The 13,760-nt window shown below is 33.4% G+C and overlaps 1 protein-coding gene across 3 annotated transcripts in view; it reads left to right on the forward strand.

The window, feature by feature from the left end:
* LOC115887267 (muscleblind-like protein 1) overlaps positions 1 to 13,760 on the forward strand; it is a 32,539-nt gene that overhangs the window by 5,757 nt on the left and 13,022 nt on the right. For 2 of the 3 annotated variants that reach the window (XM_030906649.1, XM_030906650.1), the window contains 2 exons: positions 370 to 552; positions 3,596 to 3,811. In XM_030906649.1, coding sequence (XP_030762509.1) covers positions 370 to 552; positions 3,596 to 3,811 — 399 coding nt within the window. The remainder of the gene's footprint in view (positions 1 to 369; positions 553 to 3,595; positions 3,812 to 13,760) is intronic. The other variant, XM_030906651.1, reaches the window with a different exon arrangement.

A 13,760-nucleotide genomic window follows, 5' to 3' on the forward strand; every position in this document is an offset into this window, starting at 1 on the left:
AACTTTAGTTCATGTTTTCGAAAATATTTTTTTCGTAGATAAACAGACTACGCCACTGTATTCTACGTAAAAAAACGGAGGTACAGGGGCATTCCCAAATTGCAAAATTTTCGAAAAGACCCTGTAGCTCAGAAACGAAGAGGACTATGAAAATTTTGTTTACAGCATCTTACGTTTGACAAAAAGTGGGAGAGATTCGTGCAAACCGCACCCTCCTACCTCTAGTAAAAATTGTATACTCGGTACATATAAAATTACCTTTTCTTTATTGATCATCACCCAAAATGTTAATACTGCTAAACCCTACAACACCACCAAAAAATTAACCTTCCCAAACTTAAACTTATTTTTTTCTATTCTGTTTTCTAGGCAGCCAATCCCTACCTGACCGGAATGCCACAAGTAGGCAGTACGTACAGTCCGTACTTCGCACCAGGCCCCATCATGCCCACGATAATGGGCCCCGACCCCACAGGAGTGGGGTCACCACTCGGGGTCGTACCGCAGACAGTGGTAGCCCAACAGAAAATGCCTCGATCTGACAGATTAGAGGTATGCTCTCCTTTACTCTTTTTACCTTTTATTTATCTCGATTTGTTTTAACTTTATTGGCACTTGGTCTTTTTTAAATCATTCTTTTTCTCTTTCTCTTTTTAATTATGTTTATATAAATATTATTCTTTTCGTATATTTTAAGACAAGTGCTATTGTTATTTATTTCTTTTGGGAAATTATTGTATATAAGGGAAACTGTATACGACTACATCGCTATATTTTTACATCATTTTGTACTATGTTTAACCGGCTTTACTGCAAAAAACTACGTTATAACTACTTTATTATGTTTTTTTTTATAGTTATATTTATTTTTTAGCAATATTTGTTGTTTTATTTAGCTTATTTAACTTTAAAACAGTTTTGGTTTGATTGAGACAGTCCAGAAACGAAAAATGTACGCAAATTTTTCATAATTTACTATTCTACGATTCGCATTTTTTTATATTTTTTTATATTTTAGTTTATAACTAATTGTAAACATTCTTTAACAACGAAATAATATTATTCTACGCATGTACATCGGTTGTTTTATTTATTTTGGTTATTTTTAATTATATTATTATTATTTTTAGTTGTTGCTTTTGCTTTCTTTTTTATTTTCGCAGGTATATTTAGTTGGATATATAACTTCAGACAGATAAATGTCTAGAGGTAATTAATACACACTCTCAAGCACTAACCGTACACTAATTCACCCTAACCAAATTGCTAACCTCTCTAGCACACATAGTTGTAGTTCAGTATATTCCCCTTTGTACATAAAATAATTCTATTTTATTTTGTTTTTTTATATATGGTTATAAAAGTAGTATGCTGTTTGTTTCTCTAATTTCAACGTAAGCATTCAGAACGTCAAAATTAGTGGCAGTAATTTTCAATTAGCAGAAAATGTTAAGAAACTGTAAACTTTCTTGACTAATTATATTTCAAAAATTGCAAGTAATGTAGAAATCAGTAGTTAGAAATCAAATGTTTATTATTTTAAAAGTTACTTATAGAGTTTTCTCTATGGATACAACTGACTACCGCAACCTGTTGCTGGGATATTTTATTAATTATAATAAAATTGTATTTCTTAAGACATTATGAGTCATCATAAACTCTAAAAAATTACGTAATTTTGAGGTTCTGAATGAAGCTTAAAGGTAAAATTTAAACGTATATTTAATTTATGTTTCTATTAATTTGATTTTCTATGTCGATGCAAACTACTTTTATGTACCAGTTAAGGTGTTCTTTTTCATTATAGTGGCTCTCTGAAAAACAGAGTTATTACTTTACAGATTTTTTTCTTCGGGTTACTATAATTTAAAAGTCGTCTCATTTATTTCATACTTTATATATAAGTAATTATTTATAGCTGTAAATATGAGTCTTTTAGTGATATCATTTTTATCGTTATAAATCCTTTTTTTGAGAAGCACCTGTAACTTTCTATCGATTTTGTATTATTTCGTTGATTTTTTGAGTCTATGCACGGTGTGCGATACCCGCTCAAGTTCTTTCTGTAGTTAGAGTTTTCGGCTCCCTGTTGTTTTTTACTTATTATTTGATTAGCCAGTAATGTTGAGCTTTTTTCGATAGAAAGTTATTTGCGTAGGCGTGGTTGTTTTGTGGCGATAGAAAGCTGAATTTTCAATTTCATAACCTTTTTTTGGAAGTTTCTGTATGAATTCCGTGTATTAAGTATTCTTTTTAAAGAGTTTATTAAAAAAAATTACATTTTTTCTATGAAAATTCATAAAAAAACTTATTAGGTTTTATTTACGCCAGACAGTATTAATATATGAGGCGTTACGTTTCAAAACCCGCTTTATCAATTTTTAAAAACATGGTCTAATGATATACGGGTGCGTCCCAAAAGTGGCTCACCCCTATAACTTTTTTATTTTCTCAGATAAAAAACGAGATTTGGTATGTTAGTATATGACATAAATTAGGATTGACTGACGTATTCAATTCTTTTCAGCCACTTAACTACACAGTTGGTATTTCGAGCCAAATTGTCGTTATGAATCGCATGTTGCAATTTCAAATAAACCTTATTCGAAAATGTCAAAAATGTTGATATATGATATATCATTCTATTTAGAGTCATTTACTATCGAATAAAATAACAAAATATCGAGGGTGCCATTTAAAATTCAAAAGTTGTAGTCATTTCCGGTGAAAGAGGAAGTGACGGAAAACAATTGAATACGTCAATCAATCCTAATTTTTCTCATATACTAACAAGCCCAATCTCGATTTTTTATCTGAAAAAATAGAAAATTTATAGGGGTGAGCCAATTTTGAGACGCCCCCGGTATAATAGTGGAACCTCAAATCTACATAAACATAGTCCTAGCAAAACTGACCTATTTCTATATAAAATTTACTACAAATTGTATTACCGCAGCAAAATCCATCTTCTCCACTTATATTTGTTATTTATTGTCAATATTGTTGCAAATCAGCATTTTTTCTTAGGTTTTTAACACAAGTATAATATTACTACTGACGTCTTATCCATTTCAAATCCTTACCTTATTTTAATAAAATTGCATATATAATACATCAAGTTAGGATGCAAATATCTTGCTGTAGCAAAAAAAAGTTTTTTTCTTTTTATAAATTAAATATTTAAAGAATGATTTTACTCAATGAACATGATTTTTTGTAAAATAACGCTTTAACATATGCTAAAATAATGTTTGCATATTATCTCCAAACAACGTTTTTGACGTAAGACAGGTTTTGGAACTCGACACCTCATATGGTGCATGTCCCAAATTAAAAAATTTTAAAAAAGGCCCTGTAGGTCACAAACAAAACCAAAATGGGACACCCTGCACATCCTAAAAACACAGCCCGTATCGCCACCGAAAACAACCACACTGCCCAAGCCTCGACCACCCGTAGCCGTCGACCGGGATCACGCGCTGCGCGTACCTCTCCCGGTCCGCGCAGCATGCTGTCCCCGGGCGACGGCGACGCACGCAGCAAGCGGCGCTTAGCTGATCTTCGAGCCTCTCCGGTTATCCTCTGCCTTCTGTAGGTGTGCCGCGAGTTCCAGCGCGGGGCGTGCAAGCGCGCAGAGTCCGAATGTCGCTTCGCGCATCCCGCCGACGCCGTGACCGCCAACGAGGACGGCACGGTCACCGTCTGCATGGACGCAGTCAAGGGCCGCTGCAACCGCGACCCCTGCCGCTATTTCCATCCCCCTCTGCACCTCCAAGCCCAAATCAAGGCGGCACAGTCGCGGGCTAGCGCGGTATGCTACGAGACGATGCTATGCGTCTGTCTGCCTGCATCTATCTCTCTCTCTTTTAGAGCGCAAGCACGCGCAGCCTGTTTTTGTCTTGGTTTATTTAAGTTTGTTTGTTTCGGTTTTTTTTTCTGTGATGTGTGATTTTTTTTCTGTTGTTTTTATTTTACTCGACGGAAATTTAGTTTTAATATTTGCTTCCGTGTTGACCCGCAATGCTCTTTTTTTCTATTATAAATTCAAATTGAATACTTTATACAGGGTGGGCCTTAAATAAGAGCAAATATTATATAACGCCATAAGCGGTACAAAAATCCACCATGCCAGTTGAGGGTTAACTAAAAATTAAAAAAAAATCCAAAAAACTTTTCAAACAATTAAAAAATAATAACTGTTTATTTTTTTTAGAATTCACCTCTGAATAAAAGAACAAAATAGTAATATTTTATTGTAGAATGCCATTGAAAATATTTATTGTTAACAGCCATTGTATTGTGTTCAACCCAAACCAAACTTAGCTATTTTTTAGTATCAATGAAATACTATTTTTGTTCTCTCAAAATTTATTTTGGATCTGATTAAATCCTTTTAGTAGTTTTAATTCGAATTGAAAAAAGCCGGGCATTGCGGATGAACTTTATCTCTTGCTCGCTAATGGCCAATTATAGAGAATTATTTGTGTTTGTCTTTGATTTTGGAAACTAACCTATCGATCCGTTCATTGGTTTAATTTTCGGTATTACTCTATACTAGCGTATTATTCCAAATCCATTAAAATCACAAAAACAACTCTATTTAAAAATGACTCTCTCAACTACATGTAATTCTACTTAATAATAAAAAATATGTTTTACCAATTTTTATAGACTTGAATCTAGTGTGAAATTTATTCCTATCAATAATTGATTTTTTGCAAACGATTTATTCGAGTTTAATTTTAATATAGTTTGGAATAACCAGCAGTACGTTTTGTTTGTTTGTTTTTGACATTGTTTACTTTTTTTATTTGTTTATCGTCACGGAGGTGCGAACCTCGATTTATTTTGCTTAATCGTTTATATCTATTGGATTTTTTAGCACGAAAAGATATTAAATTTGAAATATATTTCTTTATCTGATAATATTTTGCGTTATCCAATTCATATTAACTTTGTTTTTAAAGCTTTTTTCATAATTTTGGTGTATATGATAACAAATATCAATTTTTTAATTTTTATTTTATGCAGTTTGTGTGAAATATTGGGACATTTATAGGAACTGGTGTTTTAAGTTTTTTTTAGAAAATTTTTATTCTGGTATAAAGTTTTTATATGCTAGCTCATTTTTAGTAAAACTTAGTATGTTATTTTTTATACAGAGGAGCTTAAAAATAGGATATTCTAAAATAAATAAAAAAATATTCACGAACAAAACAGTTTATATTTTATAAACTGTTGTATTATAACTCTTTTAGTAGTGTTTCAAAATACATGTAACAGTTATACAGGGTATTTGAAAAATACATTTGCATATTTTTTTACAGTATGTTAAACATTTAAAAAAAGTATTTTTTTTTGTAATTATCTTAAATATTCTATAGCAAACTTATTTCAAAATTTGTTAGTGTTATATTGGGGAAAAAATAAAATTTATTTCAGGTTTTTTGGGCTCCATTAAATAAACAAATTAGAAAAATCAATTTAATTTTGCCACTAGAGTAAAGTATTAAAATATTTCTAAGAATCGTTAAAGTTAAACTTTTAACATCTTGTATCAGTAAATCTATGGATTTCAGAATCCACGTCTATAGGAATCTTTCATATTATTCTTTGATGAGGAATGATACCCTGAAATTTGGCTTTGCATTTTTTAACACCCTGTAGAAATATGTGTCAAAGTGATAAGGAAACCAGAAAAAAAGTAACAACCAAAAACAATTTTTTGGTTACCTAAATTCTCCACTTTTGAGATCTAAGCAACATAAGTATTTCTTTTAAAGATTAGACCATATTTCTCTAAGAGAATTTCAGATTTTTATTTCAGAATCAAACCAGTTTATTTTTAGCAGTTTTTGAGATAAAGAACTTTTACCAAAAATAGAAATTTCTGCTTAACTTTAAAATATTTTTTCCATATATTTCCCAATTTCTTGCACCTACTGTATACCGATTTTAGCGCCTGTATTATGCGACATTCCTGTCTCTATCTAGTTGATTAGTTTAGTTACTGTTGATGTCTTTATATATAGCAGGTTTGCGTTAGTAGCGCTCCTATCTCCATCTCTTTTTAACCGACCAATAGATAGTATTTAGTTGAGTCCCATGTGTTGTGAAGCGTGCAGTGTAGCTCGCAGGCGCAATTTGGCAAATTCCTGATGCAATGATATGCGGCGATCGGTGGTAGCTATTTATTTCTATCTCACTCACTCGCACTCTTGCTAAATCCAGAGGCTGTGTTTAATTTTGAAGGTGATGAAGCGGATAAAATGTCCAGGTTGCTTGATTATTAACTCCGATAGATTGCGTTGGTGCTCTTGTTATCTGTTTTCACCCGAATATAAAAAAATATAAATTCCCCGGCGCAAAATTCAGCCACACTAAAATTTTAACTAAGTTTGATGTTTCATAACTTTTTAATTTGTAATCCCATTTTTATGATGATATTGGTTTGTATAAATTTGTTGGCATTACTTTTTATTATTTTAATTACTAATATATTTTTTTGTTAGGTGGGTTTATACCGGTGTAAATCAAAACTTCCTTTTTTGCAATAAATGCAAAACCGGTGGAAAAACTGGGACCGGCATTTTGGATAAAAAAATACTTTCCTCTAATCTTAGATGTACAGGGTGTCCCATTTTGGTTGAAATCATACGGTATCTCCGTTATTAGTGAAGATAGAAGGGTGCGGATTGCACAAACCTGTCTCACTTTTTTGTCAAACGGAAGATGCCGTAAACAAAATTTTCATAGCCCTCTTCGTTTCCGAGCTACAGGGTCTTTTTGAAAATTTTGCAATTTGGGACACCTCCTGTATCTCTGTTATTGTTAAAGCTATCGAGAAGGTGAAAACTGTTTATTGTTGAACTTTTTACGTAGAATACAGTGGCGTAGTCTGTTTTCTTCCAAAAAATATTTTTGAAAATATGAACTAAAGTTATGTTTTTTTAAATAGAACACCCTGTATATTTATAAATCATATGATCTGTCTTGCCATAGGCTTCTCAAAAATATATATCACTCTATATTTATTTTCACTATTTACTGCAATATTTAAAAGTTTTTATTAAAAGATCATATTTATTAGTAGGCCATGATTGATAATAAAAGAAACTAAAGAATTATTAAAAGTATACTGCTATCTGTCTCTTGTTTTATTTTGGGAGCCGCTAATAAATTCTTTATATATTAGGGAAACTTAACTTTCTACCGCTATTTGTAAATCTTGGAATACGTGTATACGTAAGAATAATCTATCGTATCGGAAATTTTAGATATTCCTTTAGCTAATTTACGTGAAATATACTTTCAGCAAGATGGTGAACATTCCCCCTCATAACTATGGAAATATTAGAATACTGTTAAATTATTATTTTTCAAATCAATGAATTGGAACCAATGAACGCATATTGATAGCCTCCTCGATTCCCGGATTTCGCCGTTCTCGATTTCTGATTTTGGGGATTTTTGAAATACGAAATATATCGTGGGCACTACAACAATGTCGAACGCCTGAAAAATGCTTTAATAATTCAAGATTTAAATATTTGCAAACCCATCCCGTTATAAAAAAAAAGAAAAATATATTCACAGTTTCAGTGGCAACAGTTATTTCAAAAGGAAAATATATCAATCCCAAATAAATTTTAATATGTGTATGACTATTTTAGTAAATACCATTTTGATTTTTTGTTATTTATCACGGCCTTCAAATAAGAAACTGATATATTTTAAATATTGCAGTAAATAGTGAAAATAAATATAGAGTGATATATATTTTTGAGAAGCTCGTAGCAAGACAGATCATATGATTTATAAATATACAGGGTGTTCCATTTGAAAAAATATAACTTTAGTTCATATTTTCAAAAATATTTTTTTGGTAGACAGACTACGCCACTGTATTTATTCTACGTAAAAAGTTCTACAATAAGCAGTTTTCGCCTTCTCGATACCTTTAACAATAACAGAGATACAGGGGGTGTCCCAAATTGCAAAATTTTTGAAAAGACCCTGTAGCTCAGAAATGAAGAGGGCTATGAAAATTTTGTTTGCAGCATCTTCCGTTTGACGAAAAAGCGGGACAGGTTTGTGCAAACCGCACCCTTCTATCTTCACTAATAACGGAGATTTCAACCAAAATGGGACACACTGTACTCCTGTCATTTAATTTTTTCAATTATCCGTTTACCTCTATTTTTTTATGAGCTACATATTTTTAAATAAAGTACAGCTGGTTCCAATAAAATTGACTACGATTTAAAACATATTTCTATTATATCGGGCAGTATATTCTATGATACCTGCCCCATTTCTTTATTCATGTCATGCTGACGTTCTGAAAAATGTATTTGCCACTTTGTCAAAAGCAAAGTTGTTTTATACAATGTCACAATAACCTTAACATGTCAAAATACTTGACATATAAATATACACTGCTCAAATATTCGAAAAGAATGTGTAAAGAGTCGTATTCATTTTTTTTTTTGGAACCAGCTGTACTTTATTTTTACAATCTTGAATTGGTTGAAAATGGAGCTTCCAATGCCCACCGTTATATTGAGGATGTCCTCCAAGAAATTCTCGTTCCATTCATTGGAAATCAGTTTATACTGGTGCTTGATAATACCAGGCCCCATGTTGCGCGGGGTAACGAGTTATGAGTATGAGTAGTTAACGGGTACCTGCAAGAGATTAGACTACGAAGATTGGAATTGCCTCCTCAATCCAATCGAACATTTATTTATACGATGAACTTAAAAGAGCTGTTCGTCGTCGTCCTGTTCCACCACAAACTTTACAAGAGCTATGCTTAGCTCTTCCAAAGGGTTTTCTTGATCTAAAGCTTGTGATATTTATCAAGCTTTAGATCAAGATAGAATAACTACCCTTATTAATTCGATACTACGAAGACCTTGAGCTCTTATTGTTGCCAGGGGTGGACATACACGCTATTAAAATTATTATAAAATTATTGTTTTTCTCGATAAAAGAATCTCTGAAATCAATACTTACTTAAAAATGTGTAGCGCATAAAAGAATAGAGGCAATAGGATAATTTAAAAAATGAAATGTCATGAATACATCTAAGATTGCAGAAAAGTGTTTTTTATCCAAAATTCCCGTCTCATTTTTTCCACAAGGTGATTTGAATTTATTGCAAAGAGCAACGTTTTGATTTACCCCGGTATAAACCCACCTAACCGAAGAATATAAGCCATTAAAATAATAAAAAATAATGCCAATAAATTTATCATCACACTACCATAATCATATAAATCGGATTACAGAATAAAAAGTTATGAAACATCATACTTAGTCAAATTTTTAGGATGGCGGAATTTTGTGCCGGGGTGGTCCGAACTGTATTCCGGAAACTTTGGCAGCATATTCTGCAGATAAAAGTAAGTAAAAAAGTTCGTATAAATGTATGTCCTAAAATGCTTAGTTCCAGAGATACAGAGTGTAAAGGTTTCATTTTTATTTCGATTTTTTCTAAATAATTTCTGAAATAACATCAATATTTGGATGAAAATTAATGTATGGGTATTTTTTGACACGAGAAATTGGATTTTGATGTCAATATGACTCCTACTAGTAGAGGGCGCTACCTACATGTGTTTTAACTGTTTTGAAGCTTAATAACTTTTTGTCCGTACCTGTATAAAATTACCGAGTAAAAAAATATACATCTGTATGACTTTTTACGTAAAAAATAGCTCTTTGAAAAAATTGCTACGAGCAACCGTTCTTAAGATATTTAGAATGGAAATAGTCAATACATGTCATTATTGACGAAAAATAAACATGTTGAGTAGATAGTTATTTCACTGAAATAATAAAATTAATTATAAATTTTTCTGCAAAATATGATGATAAAACAGTTTCTGTTGAACTTTTGGCACGGAAACATTTCAAATTTATGATTTCAGTCTAATAACTATTTAGTCAACATGTTTAATTTATGTCAATGATGACAGGTATAGATAATTTCGATTCCAAATATCTCGAAACCCATTACTCGTAGCGATTTTTGCCAAGAGACCTTTTTAAAAAACGTCGTAAATGTATATTTTTTTACTCAGTAGTTTTATTGAAGAATGTACTGTCACATTAACATCAAAATCAAATTTATCATTTCAAAAAACCCCCAGACACCAATTTTGATCCAAATATTGACGTTACTTCAGAAATTATTTGGAAAAAATAAAAATAAAAATAAAACTTCTACGCCCTGTATCTCTGAAACTAAGCATTTTACGACATACATTTTTACGAACTTTTGACTTATTTATCTGCATCTGCAGAATATGCTGCCGAAGTTTCCGGAATACAGTTCGGACCACCCTGTATATTAAAAAATGAAATCCTAAATAATTTAAAAAGGTTACCCTGGCTACAGGAACACCCAAAATATTGTGAATATTTTTTTTGTTAGGGAGTAAAAAAAATAACGATGTTTCCATTTGAAAAAATATCTTGAAATGATAAGTTTTTGATGAATTAATTTACAGAGAGTCTCAGTCAATTTTATTAATTTTGTTTTTAAAGAATTCTAAAAAGACGCGTTAATGTTTAGTACATAAACACGTTTTTAATAATTATATAAAGAGAGCACCAAAATTCAACGAACTGTATTACTTAAGAAACAAGAAAAAAGAAACACCGCCTTGGACCTAATTCTGTTCTATTAAATTGAAATCAACCCTTCTGATCCTTCATCAAACACCCTACTCCTTTATAATCGAATGTAGGCTGTTTATTTTTAATACATCGAGACCGGGTAGAGAATCTTCCAGTGTTTGTGCATAGCTAGTTCCCCCTGATGCTTAATCTCGATCCAGAAACAAGCATGTAAGCGCTCTGCATATAAAAGACAGCCCTATAGCTCTCCCTTTTTAGGCTCTTAGACCCTCCTTAACTTGAACAGCTGAATCTATATACACACGAAATATTATTGTGTTTGACGCGTTTATTTCAGAAATTTGTTTTGTTTTGGGAAAACACTGTTTTCTAATTTATTTCAATAGTCGAAGATTTACTTTGTATGATTTTAGATTACTTATTTAATTAATCTTAATATAATGAATATAAGTTTGTGAATATTAAGTACTTTTATTTTAAACTGCGTAATATCAAATAGTCAAAACTAAAAAAAACTAAAAACTAAAACTTCTAGAATGTGTCAAAAATTTTAAGATACCAAGAAGTGTTGTTTAAAAAAAACGGTAATTTTTTGAAAATTTGGATTTTTACATACAGGCACCTACTTCATCTGTCATTTTTCTTTAAAAGTTGTAGCCCATCTTTTTTGGCTAATTTTAAATTTAATAATAAACACCCGGTATTTTCAGCGATTTTCTCCACTTTACCGAATACGATCTTCTCGGTATTACCAGGTATCACCACAGTTTCCGCTGATCTTACATCCATTCTGCCTGGTCCCTCGTCTGGAGATAACATGAACTCTTTTTTTTCCAATATTTAAGATATTTCTCTGGTGATCGAACGAAAATCCATGTTGACAAATCACATCCATGCCCAAGATGAAGTCATCTTCAATATCTGCCACTAAGACGCTATGCTGAAACTTTAAATTTCCTAACTTCAGTTCGACGATAGCCTCTCCCCGTACAACGGCCATTTCCCCCGTGACTGTACGTAAACACACTCTTCTTCTCAGAGACATCAGCTTCAATCCTTGCACTGAGTTAGCCCGCACCAACGATACCATAGCGCCAGTGTCCACTGTCATTCTGATTCTCCTACCATTGACCTTCCCGTCGATCACTAAACTGTCAGCGGTTCTTCCCAGACTCCTAATGGAAAAAATCCTGGGGCCTCTGTTCTCCCCAGTCAATACTCGCCTCTTAGTATTTACTGATTTTAGTTTTCCTGGTGCCTACGTTTACACAGGATCGCATTTTTTACAGGATCGCATTTGGACACGGCAATCCCGTTTGATGTGGCCATTCCTGCCACATCTATAGCACCTTATTTCCTGGGATCTTCTATGTTTCTCCAGCTGGGTGTTGTTGCTACTCTTGTTCACTAGTAACTCACATAGTTTTCTAAACGTCTCCTCCAAACGTTTGTGAGAACTTCCGGGCTGTTCCTCGACCGTTACAGATCTTATCTTCGGTCTAGGGATGGCGCTAAAAGCAGCTTCGATTTCCAGCGCCCTGGCCAGTGCTTCGCTGCTTGTAGAAAATCGGGATATTTGCAGCGCCCTCTGTAACTCGTTGTCCTTTAATCAACTGATAAAGCACTGAGCAGCGAGTTCCTCCCTAAACCCTTCCGGTGCTTCTGGGTATGCTAGATGTACCAGCCGACGTAAGTCTGCTTCGAATTCCAGACTCTCTCCGGACCTCTGCAGGCGTGTCTTGATCTGGGCCTGGTAAAGTTGACGTCGATGTTGGTCGCCATATCTTCTGTCCAGTGCAGCAACCAAAGTTTGGTATTCCTGCTGTTGGGCTGCAGGAATAGTTTGCAGGAGTTCCAGTTGTCCATCGTAGGTCGGAGCCTTAAGATTCGCTGTTCCATGAACGCCAGGTGTCCTTACTTGTACCTTGGTCTTCTGTAGATCCATCTCTAATTTTTCCATTTTCTGCTGAAGGCGTTCCTCCAGATCTTCTACGACTTCTTGGAAGTGGGTCTCTGGTCTTCGTTCAGAATTTTCGATACTCTTTTGAATACGGTCCCGCTCTTCTTGTTTGTCCTGTTGCCGCTGAATTTTTAAATCTTCGAAAATTTTCTCAAGCCGGTCCTGTTCTTCTTGTTTGTCTTGTTGTCGTTGAATTTTCAAATCTTCGAAAATTTTCTCAAGCCGGTCCTGTTCTTGATTTTCCATAAGCATTTTCTGTAGTCGGTCTTGTTCTTCTTGACGTCGTAGTTTTTCCTCTTTTTTTTCTTTAAGGAGTCTTTCTTGTTCTTCTGCCTTCTCTCTTCTCATATTCTCCACAAAATCGCCCAATAATTTGCTTACTTCCTCCATTTTCTTCGCTTGCTCCCTTGTACCAACCATAAAAATACTCTAATTTGGTCTAAAAATCTTCCAATCCACTTAATTTCTTCTTAAAATCTTCTTGAATCGCACTTCCGACACCAATTGTTACGGATTCCGTGGGTCCACTATTTAAACTCACGATAAAATACTTAACGAATTTATTTGTCTCACTCTGTACACACAACTTATACTATTTACAACACAATTTATGCAACTACTATTACTCTAACGGTATTTCGCGGTATTATCAAACTTCAGACTTCAGACTATCTTCAGACTGGTCCAACTGTCAAAGCGCGGGCCTTATATACCCCCTGGCGATGGTTTCTGGAATTTTCTAAAGAATTCTGTAATTTTCTTTTACTTTCTGGCGAATTCGCCAGGTTCCTCAATGCACGTTCCGGTTATATAGCAATAATGCAGTTATGCAACCAGTAATACACCTTGACAATATATATTCGAACTGTCTAAATTAACCGATTGGATATCACACAGGGAGATCAAAAATTTATTTAATTTCGTTTGTTACAAAATTGTTATGTTATGTTTACAACATTGTTTGGTTTGGTTGTTTAGAGTATATAAACACGACTTGTCGTAAAGTAATTATATACTCTGCGCTGTGCTCGACATATTGTGGAAACGACCCAAGCTCACCTGATGATGGGGTAGGGCCCCGAAACCGGTAGTGAGAGCAGGTTGATTCACATTGTGTCGAACACAGCGTGGAATTAATTTCTATATTAGCAGT

Source organism: Sitophilus oryzae, unplaced genomic scaffold (assembly GCF_002938485.1).
Source record: "Sitophilus oryzae breed Bouriz unplaced genomic scaffold, Soryzae_2.0 scaffold_560_pilon_pilon, whole genome shotgun sequence".
NCBI lineage: Eukaryota > Metazoa > Arthropoda > Insecta > Coleoptera > Curculionidae > Sitophilus > Sitophilus oryzae.